At 37.7% G+C, this 14086-nt stretch overlaps 1 protein-coding gene across 1 annotated transcript in view; it reads left to right on the top strand.

Annotated features, from left to right (window-relative positions):
* The window catches only part of RALGAPA2 (Ral GTPase activating protein catalytic subunit alpha 2), a 139726-nt gene that overhangs the window by 20317 nt on the left and 105323 nt on the right, over window positions 1-14086 (top strand). The window contains exons 4-11 of the mRNA XM_074168019.1: window positions 777-834; window positions 3434-3477; window positions 4766-4940; window positions 5508-5623; window positions 8353-8491; window positions 9794-9993; window positions 11640-11870; window positions 13838-14011. Of these exons, the coding sequence (XP_074024120.1) occupies window positions 777-834; window positions 3434-3477; window positions 4766-4940; window positions 5508-5623; window positions 8353-8491; window positions 9794-9993; window positions 11640-11870; window positions 13838-14011 (1137 nt within the window). The remainder of the gene's footprint in view (window positions 1-776; window positions 835-3433; window positions 3478-4765; window positions 4941-5507; window positions 5624-8352; window positions 8492-9793; window positions 9994-11639; window positions 11871-13837; window positions 14012-14086) is intronic.

The raw sequence follows: 14086 nt of genomic DNA, 5'->3' as shown, positions 1-14086 counted from the left end.
TAGCCCCAACTGTTCTTTACGACTAAGATTATAAGACTTCATTCAGGAAAGAACTTAAGCATATGCTTAAATTGCTTTGCTTTGTTGGTGCCCTGTAGTGTAACAAAACTAAGGGGGAATGGTTTTGACCACAACCTCTTTCTTTGTTTGATCTGCCTCTGTTAGGATCAGTCCAAATCTACAGAGGCAGGCCACTACATATTATTCCACATAAGTGCTTTATTAACTGCATGTGCTGTGAATTAAATTAGTCCAGCTTTGTGTAATTTGGCTCGGTTTCACTCACAGGTAAATCACCTCTCAGGAAAAATAACCGCACCACTGCTCATCTCTGCCGTAGCTGGGAGATCAGACCCCATTAGCTGATGGAAAGACAGACCTAAGCCACAGAAGCTCACAATCTGGACTGTATCAATCTAGCGGTAGTCATTACCAGACACTTCAGAAAAATATGACCCAAAGTGAGCTTCTTAGAAATCTGCAACTTCATTAGAAATCAGTTTATATTCTGGAATACTAGGGTTCTGTAAGGAAAGGGAAGGTGGTTCACGACAGTGTCATGATAATTGTTCAGGATGATTCCAAGTATCTTTCTCCTTAACAAGAGAGTAGAGTAGTGGGCAGGAGTCCTTACTATGATAGGTATTTGCTTTTGATTTGTGTCCTCTGTGTATATATTACCATTTCATTTATGTCTTGTGTATTAGTTTCTCTCTATCCTCTGAATGAGCCAGTTTATTATGGAAATTTTGACTATTTAGTTTTGTTTCCTGCAGAAAATATTGCAGCTACTACCTGAGAGGATTTTTTATCGATGGCATTTTCGCAGTATAGGTAAGAAGGAATGGTTTAAAAACATTCTAGTACAAATAAAATAAATGTATTCTGTAGTCATTTCCTGGTTCTGCAAGTCCTTTAACCATAGAATCCCTTAGGATTGCCCATACCCAAGTAGTACTGACATACGAGACTTGCAGCTGAAAATTCTCGAAGCCTATGGAAAATCTTTTTACTTGCCATATCAACCCTGTGACCTCCTTGATTTGTGTGGTTTTGGTTGCTTGCTTCATTTTTATTTTGCACAAATACTCTTTAAATTTTTCTCTTCTTGGATTTACCTGGGTCCTTTTCCCTTCCTTCTCTTTCATGTGCTAGAAGCTATCAAGATGATGGGGGGTTATAAACCAACACGCCTTTTTCTAATTTGGTCTCCCTTTGTATTCACAGACTAACACCAAAAATTAAGATTGAGGAGGGATTGTGGAATCTGCATCTGACTCTTGCAGATTTGCAGGCTTTTGCAAGTGGTCGTATGTGAGGTGCCCATACAAATTTGTAGTACTAAACATTGCCCTCTGCCTAACGGTAGATACTGTGTTGAACTTGACCCTTGGCAATTCCAGGAAATTTCTTCTGTAAAGCTCAGGCTGTGAATAGGTGGCGAACGTGTGGTAGTTGAGCAGAGGCTGTGCTAAACTGCATGCAAACCGTGGGACTGCTGCAGCGAACAGGAGCGTAATTTCTTCTCTGATATTCCTGTATTCTCTCTGCAGTTTAGTTCATTGATATTTGTGAAACACTCAATTGTCACACTATTTGTGGGAATTAAGCGAAGAATCTCTGGTTTAGAGCTGGGATAGTGAAGGAAAGAGATTAAGGACAAAAAAATATAAACTTTTTAGTAGCTCTTTTTGAACAATTTTTCTTTTAATGACTGGTCCGTAGTTTTACTGGCCTTTATAAGTGGAATTATGAATACATGGTATTTCTGCAAGTTTGGCCCCAGCTGTCTCTCACCGATTCTCATACAATGGAGGATTTGCCAAGCATCACGTTCAAATATGACATTGGCCATGACAGACACGAGATACATGTGAACGGCGTTCACTTGGTCAAACCGAGAGACTGTCCGTTCTTTCCCCACGCTCCTGCAGTATTTACCGTACATATTCTGGCTTCAGGGGCGAGGGAAGGAATAGGAAGAGTCTGGCAGAGAGAAGGCGTGCAGTTAGTAAAGCTCTGCTTTTTTTTTTTTTTCTTTAATTTATTCCTCACCTCGTTTGACCAGGCTGAATAAAGCAGGAGTCAAATGGGTGCAGAAATATCGGAAGTTGAAATACATTTATTTTGGTAGTCAAAACACCTTGAAATCCAATGAAGTAGTTTAACTTGATAATTTCCTGTGAATTAAACATCTTGGATCCATCACTACTTTGAAAATTCTGCTTCTGAATGCTACCAAAGTGGTCGCAACCTTTTGTTTTGCTGTTTTGTTAAAGTAAATTTTCGGCTGCTTTGGCGGGGGGTGGTGGTGGTATTATTTCTTCTAAGTAGTATTTTTTTGTTGTTTTTGGTTTGGTTTCCAGCACTATTTCATCAGTTGCCATATTTTTCATCAGAACAATGAATTTGCTGTTGCAGAAGAAATAATGAGTGGAAGTTAAAAGGTCAAGGAAAGGGCTGTTGTCACATTTCCAGTTAACACTGACAAAAATAAAAGCAGACATCTGCTTGACCACTTTACTGCCATTTCATCTGAATTATTCTGGAACAAATTGGTTTTAGTCAGTTGTTTTATAGCTAATAATGCTTTTCAAATAGTCATATTTGGATACTTTTTTAGCTGTGTCCAGTAAATGATTTACAAAATTTGGCGGTGCAATTATTTACAGCTGTACCTTGTGATTTGCTTTTTGCTTAATGTTCATGTGCATTAATATGTATTTGCTATATATGTTAATAATTTCCCTTTAATACTGTGAAATGGTGAGATCTTGAGGGAAGGATCACATTTAAGGAATGTACATAATTCACAAAACCAGGAAAAATAACAGCTGAGTGCTGAATCCTGTTATTATTCTCAGAATTGGATTTAAAACTTTTTTTTTTAACTTAAGCATTTGATGTATAATCTCTCTCTGATTTTTAGGTCAGACATTTGAAGCTAAGGGCAGTTGGCCTGCTATTTCTAAAACCAAAATTGAAATATTTTGCAATTTTAATAGTTGTGTTTTATAGACATAAATGTAGTATAGATTGCTTGCATCGTTTTCTTATCATTATTGTCAATATTAATGTATTTGAATACATTAATCCTGCAAGTCAGACTTCTTGATTTCTCCAAATCTAGTAAGTAAAAATTTCCCCTAGATATCTTATTTTTAATGAAAATAATTTGAGAAGTTGTCATCTGACTAAAACCAAAGTACTTCACTGTAAGGATACGTTATATTTAATCTTCTAGCACTGATGATGATAGTAATCACATTCACTTTGGGTTTTTTCACTCCATGTTTTTCTTAAACACCAGTGCAGTAGCCATGTCGCAAATGGCATTAAACTAGCCTTTTCCATAGTATTTTGTAAAAAACATTCTGATGGGAAGTGACCCTCTTAGTATCTGATACATGCCTATTTAATTTTTCTAATCCAGGGTCGATTCTGAAGAAACTTTTGCACACTGGAAATTCTCTCAAGGTATTTCTATTTGATGATGTATTTGTATTTCTTTTCACTTTAATTGTTATGAAGCATATTGCTTTACAGTTTTCCAATATCAGTGTTTTTTCAGATTTTTAGGCTTTGTAATTTTACTTACCTTTGAACCACAAATTTTATTATTATAATTCTAGATTATTGTGATATTTATCTTTGTCAGTTGTTTTGCTATTCTAATGACCTTTGTAAAGTTACCTGGAGAAGGTATCAATGTATTTTGCTTAATACTTTATTTTTTGGATCTCTGTGGCACTTAGTATACTGTATTAAACATGTTGACTTCTTGTTTGCCAAAGAGTTTTAAATCCATTTCTCTTTCTCTAAATACACTGCTAAAATTAAAATTGCATCTTGTTAATAAAAAACCCCAGTAAATAAACTTAGTAAATTTACCGAATGCTCTACCTTGGGTGGTTTTGTTGCATCTCGGTTCTCACGAGGATCTTCTGATCCCAGTGGTATTGGGGACAACAGAATGATATGTGGTTGGAAGGGACCTCTGGAGATCATCTAGTCCAACCCCCCTGCCAAAGCAGGTCCACCCAGAGCAGGTTGCACAGGAACGTGTCCAGGTGGGGTTTGAATGTCTCCAGAGAAGGAGACTCCATCACCTCCCTGGGCAGCCTGTTCTAGGGCTCTGCCATCCTCAAAGTAAAGAAGTTCCTCCTCATGTTTAGGTGGAACTTCTTATATTCAAGTTTGTGCCCATTTCTTCTTGTCCTATCCCTGGGCACCACTGAAAAAAGACTGGCCCCATCCTCTTGACGCCCTCCCTTTAAGTATTTATAAACATTGATTAGATCCCCCCTCAGTCTCCTAGTCTTCTCTAGACTTACAGCTTGATTTGACCTCTGTGGGGCCGAGATTTCAGATTTAGCAGGGCACGAGGTATTGGCAGCTGCCTGGTTCTGCATTACACTTGCTGTTGTACTTCCAGAGCCCCTTTTGAGATTGCGTCTTGAGACTAGCCAAGATGCACTTAGCCCCGGGAACTGCGGGAGTGGAACTAGAATTTTTTGGCCTCTGGTTGAAGTTGGAGTGGTAATGCTGTCTCCTTGGAGTCCCACCACCTTGGGTACAGCTTGCTGCCACCCTTCTCTGCTCGTGATTAAATTAATAATGTGATTACTCTTGGTACCATGGAAAGACTGACAAGCACATAGCTGGGATGAAAGGACTTGTCCTGCATTTTCTTAACTCTTTTACTGTGTTACTGTACATGCAAATTTGTTTTAATATATTTTTCTACAAAATCATCCCCTTGTAGATAAGATGTGAAGGAATTCGACTGTTTCTTCTCTGGCTTCAAGCGCTTCAGACTAACTGTGCGGATGAGCAGATATTAATATTTGCATGCCTTGTGCCTGGCTTTCCACCCATTATGTCTTCACGAGGTCCCTGTACACTCGATAACCTTATTAGTCCTCCTTATTCGCCAGATGGTGAGTAAATGAACAGTATTTCCACGACGAGTGTATTGCCTCCCCTTTCTACTGAGGCCGTTGGAGCTGTAGAGTTTCTTGTAGGGAAGATGTCACATGGGTGATACCGTTTGTCTTTATAATTAAAGAAATGTATTGAATTTGTCAAGCTATTGTATTTGTTGCAGGTGTATAGCCTTCTGATCTTGTTCTGAGTTCAACACGATTGGGGTTTGTTTGTTGTTTTTTGTGGTTTGTTTTTTATTTTAATTGAGATGCAGCTGTATGAATGTGTTACTGCAAAATAAGTAGGTGGTGTGTAGATTTGCATCTCATTGGTTAATCTGTGGTGATTGCTTGCGTTAACCTTTCCAAACTGCAGTAAATCAGAGATTGGTGCCATCCTTGATGGTTTGTGGTAGGACTTGGGGAAATACGGGAAGCCCAAGTAATTACTGGACTTTGACTTTGTACAACTTAGTAGCACATTAATGATTCTTTTAAAATTAATATTTTTATAGAAAATATATTTTATTTAACTATTTTCAGGTTTTCTATGTGTAAAACATTATATTTTTTTTATTTTAGCTAAGATTTTTCCAGAAGAAATCACCCCACTTTTGCCAGCTGTCTCTGGAGAGAAAATTGCTGAAGACCAAACCTGCTATTTTCTTCAGTTACTGTTAAAATATATGGTAATTCAGGTGCGGAGGATATATTTTTTTTTTTTTTTATCTATTCACATTTGGAGGAATGTATTTGTGGTAGAAAACTATGTCTACGCTGTATCTGAATGGAGCTGGTTTTGCTCCTCCCCAAGAAGAAGCTGTCTTCTGCACTTTCTTATTCTTGTTTTTAAAAGGAAAATCATCCCAAAGGTATTTCCTTGTGCCATTTTTTGTGAAAACAAGAAGTTTTTCACACTTGTGGTAAGAATTAATAAATGTTATCCAAACTTGCAGGGTAACTGACTATTTTATGAGCCTGTGGTCGCGTTAAAAAAACTGATGTAGAGGAAAGATGCAATTTGTTCTCTTTGGACATGTACAGAGATGAGAAGACATGTAAAGGACCACCGGAGAGAAAGCTAAAAAGGAGAGATGGCTTCTGAGATATTTTTTTTTTTTAAAAGGATGCAAGTAACATGTACATCAAAATTTTAATTAGAAATAGATCAGATTAATCTGCACAGGAAAGAAATTAAAATAATGTACATATTTAAAAAGTACAAATTGAGCAACATTTTAAATAAAGTGGAAACTGTATAGACAATGAACATTAAAGAACTCAATATTAAAAAATGAATACTTTGAGATACTTTTTTTTTTAATATCAAAAGGCAAGAGCAAAATGGTATTTGGAAGAGGTTTTGTCATCTTGAATAAATGCTTTCTTTTGAAAAGTGGGTGTATGAAATTATCTACTTTCTGAACGACACCCTTTGTTTTACGTATCAGAGTCTCATAGCACTGCAGTTAAAAAAATACATTCACTGTTCTTTTTATACTCTTATTACATGTTTGGGGTCTAAAAAACTGACTACACTGTAAATCCAATTTGATTATGGTTCATCAGCATTCATTTATTTGTGTTGCTCGGTAAAGGGGAGCACAGTTGGGCAGAAGTAACCTTCTTGCTACAGACAAGAGATGAAATTAAAATAATCTGATGTGAGTGCAGAGTGATTGTTCAGAGCCAGGACGTAGAGCAAATCTACATCTTCAAGAAAATTTATGTCCGCAAAGTTTATTTACACAACAAATAAAGTTATACAAAAACTCAGTAGTCTTGTTTCCAAGGTCTATATGTGTGTTTTGCAAAAGAAGGATGTTGCAAGTTCCACAATTTATAGAGATTTGGAAAAAGATCTAGTACAGATTCAAGTAAGCAAATATGTTAAAAAAACCCAACAACTCGTGACTGTAAACAAGTCAGTTTTTCTTTAATTTAACAAATTATCATCTTGGATATAGATTCAATGAAATTGTTACCTGTTATATACAGTTGGACAGGCTTTTCCAAGAGCTTTTACTGCAAAAAAAAATAATATTTAAGAATCCTGTAGTCTTTTGATGTTACTTAAAAAAGAATAAAGGAAAAAAAGAGATGGGCCTGAATTTAAAGTATATGTCAAAAGATAAAAACTTTCAGTGCTCACTTGAGTTTCACAGAAAGAGAAGTGATGTAAGAGCCTAAAACCCAGGTAGGTTTGTCATCAGAGGAAATAGTGCTTCATTGTAGAGATGTCTACTTTTACCTTTCTTATTTGAAACTGTATTGGATTTTCTTATATAACTAAAGAAAACACACCAATATTGGTTATGCGCTACTTATTCCAAATCATAGGTGTTTTAATATGAGAAGAGCAGCTCAGTCAAAATTTGGCAGTCTTCTAAGGAATTGTGGTTCAAAACTGTTGGTAAAGAACAACTTGAAAGTACGCGTAGGGCTCTTTAGTGTCAATCCGCGCAAGAACAGCAGAGTACCTTTTAAACCAAACATAGATGTCAGCCCCTTCCTTGGCAGTGAAAATGACTTGTGCCTTGACTCTGATTTTGCAAAGGAGTATCGCATGTGCTTGTGCAACCATATTGAACGTGGGCATTGAGTACGTTTCTAAAAAATGTATTTGTGGTAGAAGTGTAACCCAGAGTAACTTTCTCTAAATTTACATGAAAGAAGCAAATTTGTTGCCATCATTACTATAGCATTTTCTGTGCTTCACTCCATTAGAACAGCACAAATGCACTTGCTTCTGATGAGCTTACTCTCTTTGTTGCGCTGAAGTCCTGCTGGTAATGTCTTATTCATAGAATCATAGAATCGTCCAGGTTGGAAGAGACCCTTGGGATCATCGAGTCCAACCATCTACCCTACTCTACAAAGTTCTCCCCTATACCATATCCCCCAACACCACATCTAAACATCTCTTAAACACATCCAGGGATGGTGACTCAACCCCCTCCCTGGGCAGCCTGTTCCAATGCCCGACCACTCTTTCTGGGAAAAATTCTTTCCTAATGTTCAGTCTAAACCTACCCTGCTGGAGCTTGAAGCCATTCCCTCTCGTTCTGTCATTAGTTACCTGTGTGAAGAGACCAGCACCAACCTCTCTACAGTGTCCTTTCAAGTAGTTGTAGAGAGTGATGAGGTCTCCCCTCAGCCTCCTCTTCCTCAAACTAAACAGTCCCAGCTCCTTCAACAGCTCTTCATAGGATTTGTTTTCCAAAAACGAATGTCTTACTTTTTTTGACGTCTTACTTAAATTTTATTGTCTTACTGCAGTTTATCAGGTTTTTTAGGGCAGTGGTAATTTTTTATATCTCTTGTTAAAATGCAATTGTTTATCTTTTGTTTTCGATGTGGAATGATTATCAGTATAACGCATTAACTTAAAGCTTTTTGTTTATTTCTCTTTGACTCCATGACAAAGGCTGCAAGCTTAGAGTGGAAGAATAAGGAGAACCAAGACACTGGTTTTAAGTTTCTCTTTACGTTGTTTAGAAAATACTATCTTCCTCACTTGTTTCCATCTTTTACAAAGCTAACCAACCTCTACAAACCTGTTCTTGGTAAGTAGTGGCTTTTGTCTTTTAAGTATAAAAAGAAATCGTGGTGACTGTTTTCAGTAGCATCCCTGTTACCTACTGGCATATCACTAAGGTTCTGTTGCATGAGGATTTTTTCCTCCCTTGTCTCATTTTCTGATTTTTTTTCTAGCACAAGTTTTGATTTTTCTGAGATAGTCCAGGAAGCTGCTGCTGCTCATCACCGCGTAAGGGTTGACCTGATTCTCCTTTCCTAAGGAGGTTTCCACGGGCATAGCGTTCATAGCAAGTGGGCGAGGACTCTGTCATATGTAATGAAGACAGAACGTGCTCTCTGATGGATTTTTTTTTTTTTTTTTTTTTTAAAGAACCAGCAAGCTGCCCAAGTGTGAGGGAGTAGCTAACTTACTTTACTTCTTGTTTCCTTGAACAGAAAATGAGCATGAAGGGCCAAAGGGAAGGAAATGGAGACGTACATCTACAGTTGTACTATTAAAAGCATGTTATTTCAGAAACGCTCACGTTTTTCCTAATTCTCTACTGAATTATGTGTTAGAGTCCACAGAGGTGGTGGTGTTAATACTCACCTGATGTACTGCAGCCTCTTCTTCAACATCTTTCCCCTCCCTCCTCTGACTTTTAACTCCTGTTCTTGCAGTTTAATATTTAGTGTTTAAAATCACCACGGTGCCACTTCAGCTGCGTTGTTCGCAGCTAGAGCCCAGGCTTTCCATGTTTTGCGGCTGTATACAAGTGATTTTTCCCTAAATCTAACCATCTGAATGAATTATGACGCAGCCTATCTCCCTTTGGCAATCTTCCACTTCTTCCCACGTGTTTTCTTTCGTTTCAGCTTGTGCAGTGCTCTTTGCACCTGAGTTAACTTCTCTTTCCAATGCACTAAGTATCCTTTTTCTTCTTAACCTTTGCACTATTGAGTGTTATAGAGTCATCTTCTCTTTCTCACTGTACTTTATTAATAAACCTGTGAAACTTGTAAAATTAACTTACATTGTAGTAGTTCTTTTGTTTCAGATTTTGCCCTTTTTGCAGCCCTTCTCTTTTGCTTTCCTTTGTTTTGTGTGATACAAGTCATAACCTTCAGGGAAGATCTGTGCCTTTACGTTCATTCTTGCTTTTCTTTAGGGGTAATAAAATCATGATAGAATATAAGCATTAATATAATAAAAGCAGTCAGTCATTGCATCTGTACTTTCATACTAGAAATGTTGTTGGTGACGTTCAATGCATTTAATCAGAATCTGGAAGCAATTACAGGTTTTTAAGGTTAGGTTTTCTTTATATCTTCTCTTTTTATCTCACCAGATATTCCTGATGTAAGGCCAAGACCAGTATACATTACTGCAACGCGGAACAATGAGAATGTCTATAGCACAAAAATCCCATACATGGCAGCTCGAGTTGTTTTTATTAAGTGGCTTGTTACCTTCTTTCTTGAAAAGAAGTATTTAACTGCTGTTCAGAGTACAAAAAATGGAGGAGAAATGCTCCCTAAGATTATTCAGGTGTGCTTTAAAGTTTACCTCTCTTCTCTTACGTACACGCTAACCTTGCAAATGATCGCAATGCACTGGCAACTGAAGCAAGAAAGAAATGCTACCCCTAAGTGAATAAATGATGTACTTGATTGTTTTATTTTTTTTGTCTTTGATGAAGGAGGGAATCTCCAAGGGAAACCTTTTCGTAATTTACTGGAATTTTTTTCCCTCATAGCTGTTTTACTTAGCATAAGACTGATGGTGCTGGTTAGACTTTCAGAATTTAACCTGTAAACTGTCAAATGTATTTGTGCCATGGACTATTTCCCAGCAGCATCCAACGCTGCTTTGTTTTTACCTCTTGATTGTAGCATCTGTTTACAGTGAGATATTAGAAAAATATTTCACTTTCAAATTGCTGGTTGAGACTTCTCTGAGATTAGGCACTTCACAATGAATTTTATAAAAATAGATGCTTTTTCTTTTAAGAGACTCTCTACCTTCCTGCTAAAAATTTAGAATCAATGTCAACTTACATTGTTTTCTTGAATCGTAGATGAGTGTAAAATCTGGATTCAGTGGGAAAGCATACGTTAACTATTATGGTAGAACTGTGTATTCTCTTGTCAATTGTTTTTGGAGTTCTTCACTGTAGAAGTTGGAAGTGTAGCGTACCTACTGAAAGTGCTTTTTTAATTGACCTTTTCTTTCTCATTGGAAATTTTGTATAAACTGCTGTGCCATTCACACAGACATAGCCTGGAAAAGAATTTATTTTTTTTTTAAATTTTCTCTGAATTTTATAAACAGCTGACACCAGAGAAATACATAGGTTGCATGAAAGTATTGCTGCCCTCCAAATGCAGCTGAAGTCATGTGCCAGCTTTTGGCACTTGAGCTCTTAGTAGTTTTGAAGTTCACTTACTGTAGCCTGTGCCTTGCTGATGGGGCTGAATCTTACCAAAAAAATTAATTCTCAAAAGCAGTAGAGATGTTATTGCTACTCTTTTACTGCTCACTTTGTCACATAGAGGGCAGCCTTATTAATGTGAACATCAAGGAGAGCTGCATTTGGGTGATGCTTTGAGTTAGTGTAAGTTGGGGTGTTGGAGTTCTTTTTCTGGTAACTCAAAAGCAGTTTTTTAGTTCTCTGTCTTCTCCTGGTTGGATCATTTTAGTTAGACATGGTTTGAGATGTTGCAAAATACATGCAATACCAGAACAAAACCTTGTTGGGAATAATAATGTGTAAAAGTATCAGCCATGTATAGTGGTACAGTCGATTTTTTTTTTTTTTCCCAAAAATAAAGGGACCTAGGGATTCCTCTTCACTGTGTCTTTGCCTTTTTCCACTCCCACCACTGCACCTTTCCCTGTTTTTTTTTTTTGTTTTTTTTTTTGTTTTTTTTTTTTGGTTTTATGGAGCAAACAAGTCAGTCAGCAGTTCTGGGCTTGGAGGGGGGCATGTGAAGTGGTCATCATGTAGAGTGTAAGACCAAATTCCTTCCTGGATCAAGCAGTAGACAGAAAATGGCACTTCCTGACTGCTGGGATCCCAGTGTGTTGTGCAGAGAAAAAAAAGCACTAGTACCTTGAGTTCTTTGTAAGTATTCCACGTTTTTGGTGTACGCTATGTCAGTTATTTAATGAGGTGTGCGTCTTCTTCTGTGTAGACTGTTGGTGTTGTAAACCAAGACAAAAACGCAGAGCTGGAAACCGGTGTGTCTTACGCAAGCGAGCAGGAGAGAAGCCATTCGAACAGCAGCACCTTGTCGGACAGAAGGCTCAGCAATTCCAGCCTCTGCAGCATCGAAGAGCAGCATCGGACTGTCTATGAGATGGTGCAGAGAATCCTCTTATCCACACGAGGATATGTTAACTTTGTTAATGAGGTCTTTCGCCAAGTAAGTGTGCGTGTTTAGTCGCTATTGCATTGTTATTATTTTTTTTTTTTAAAGGAAATGTCATGGTTACGAGAGAGAACACTGCAAAGGCTGTTGGTCAGGTAACTGATCGACCTCAATACTAATCACACCGGTACCCTTTTAGTTTGGAGTCCTTCCTAGGCTTAGTTTGAACAACAAAATTATGATTTTTTTGTAGGAAATGAAGCTTGTTGCTGATGCCAGACAAAAACGTGTCTTAGTTGAATGGGCCACTTTATTTGTTCGTGGTATTATGTTGTAATTTAAAGGTGTGTAAAGAGTTTTTAGCTTGGAAATTTATTTGAATTGGTAAGATTCTTGTTCCTGTGATCAGTGTCAGTATCTAATGTCTATTTGAGTATTGATTGCTTCTAATGGTATTTTTCATGAATTAGACATCTTTTCAATTGTTTGGGATAAAAATACGTGTGGACCTACAGGAGGGTCCCAGTCCTTTTTTTTTTTTTTTTTATTGATCTGGTAGAAAGGTAGAAATTGGTTGAAGCAGCAGTTCCGGCTCACGTAAATGTGCAGAAGATACCCTCCAGCAGCTGAGCGAGCACACACGTTTTACTATGAAGTGCCTTGTGTGGCACGGTTTAGGAACTCCTCGTACCAGTGCTTTTCAGTGGGATGGGTGGCATTTTGTCAGGAAGGATACGCTTTTGTGTATGTTAAGAGCTCCTGTGGCATGCTGCCCTCTCCTGGTGTTTGTTACGAGTATGTAAGGTTGGACCAGCTTCCAGGGAGCACAGGCTAATGTGATGCAGCGCTTCTATCTTTATTCAATATGATCAGTGTCCAGTAATTGGAACAGATGATAGTATTTGGATCCTTTTTGTGTTTATCTCTCCCTTACGGGTATATCACTAGTCACTGTGAAGTCCTCTATGTTTTGGTTTTTTTTTTTCTTTTTTATTTCTATGCTAGTTCTTAGCCTTTCTGAAGTCATTCTGTGTAGTGCCCATTCATCCTGGTGATGAGCTGCTGTTTCTCTAATATTCTAGCAGGTAGCTTCTGGCTCTTTCAGTTCCTGCATCCGTAATAAGTTGACAGTGTCTGAAGACGTTTTCAGAAACGTCACATACCGCCTTTTATGGCGTATTTACACTTGCTTTTGCTAACCCTTCGATTTCTCTTGAAATCAGTTGTTGGATGTTGCACTTCATGCTGACTAGAGACAAGGAAGTGTACTATGTGATGCAAAGATTTCCCCCACCCTTAGCAAGATACCTTTGTAGGCTTTGCAGCTAAACTGGGCGTAGGAAATGCTGTGGTTTTTGACCCTGTTAATGATGGAGAGTGGGTGATCTCCATCATTAGTAGGATAATGATGTTTTTTAGTAGGATAAATGTGGTTTTATAACGTAATGTGTATTGATAAAATTTGTTTTTTCTTGGTGGTAGAATGTAGCCTGTTGAAAGTAAATTCACTGTGTTGATTTCCAGAACTGTAGTGAGAAAGGATCAAGTGCCAGCCACTGTTATCCTCGTCACGATTTACTGTCTTGTCTATACTGACACTTGATGAAATGGCATTTCACATCATACACTGCTGATACGTGAAGTCATCTTCTCCAGAAAGTGTAGTGTAGTACCTAAGTTTAGCCTGCCAGACTCCTATGGCTAGTCATGGCTGGTGGGATGAATCCGTATTAAGTTAGAGAGCTTGCAAGGAGCAAAACCAAGCTTTTTCTTTTTGTGTGAACAAATACAGCATGGAAGTAATTGGAACTAATGGTTATGGAATTATGAACGATGTAGGTATATGCATGGATTGTTGATTAATCCGAACTCCTTCTAGTACCGGCATAAAAGTAAAAATTACGTTTCCTTTCTTTTTTGAGCTGTGTTATTTATGGGTAAATATTATTTATGTGTGTGCTTATCTATGCATGCATACCTATGTCCTATATATAGTAGAACTAGTTAACTTTTCAATTTAGGCTTTTTTATTGCCACCTTCTGATGTATCTGCGACACGAAAAGTGGTTAAGGTATATCGAAAGTGGATACTGCAAGAGAAACCTGTGTTCATGGAGGAGCCAGACAAAAAGGAAGACAGTCATGACGCTGTTGTCAACTTAGAGGATTCATCAGTGCAAACGGATGGTAAACATGTATGATATCAGCGTTACTTACTTTATTCTCTTTGCCTATGATATATGCCTCAAGTTTTAAACTCGCTTTGTAAA

The sequence above is a fragment of the Numenius arquata genome, chromosome 2 (genome assembly GCF_964106895.1).
Source record: "Numenius arquata chromosome 2, bNumArq3.hap1.1, whole genome shotgun sequence".
Taxonomy (NCBI): domain Eukaryota; kingdom Metazoa; phylum Chordata; class Aves; order Charadriiformes; family Scolopacidae; genus Numenius; species Numenius arquata.
The sequence above is the reverse complement of the archived record's forward strand: the minus strand, read 5'-3'. Positions and strand labels throughout refer to the sequence as shown.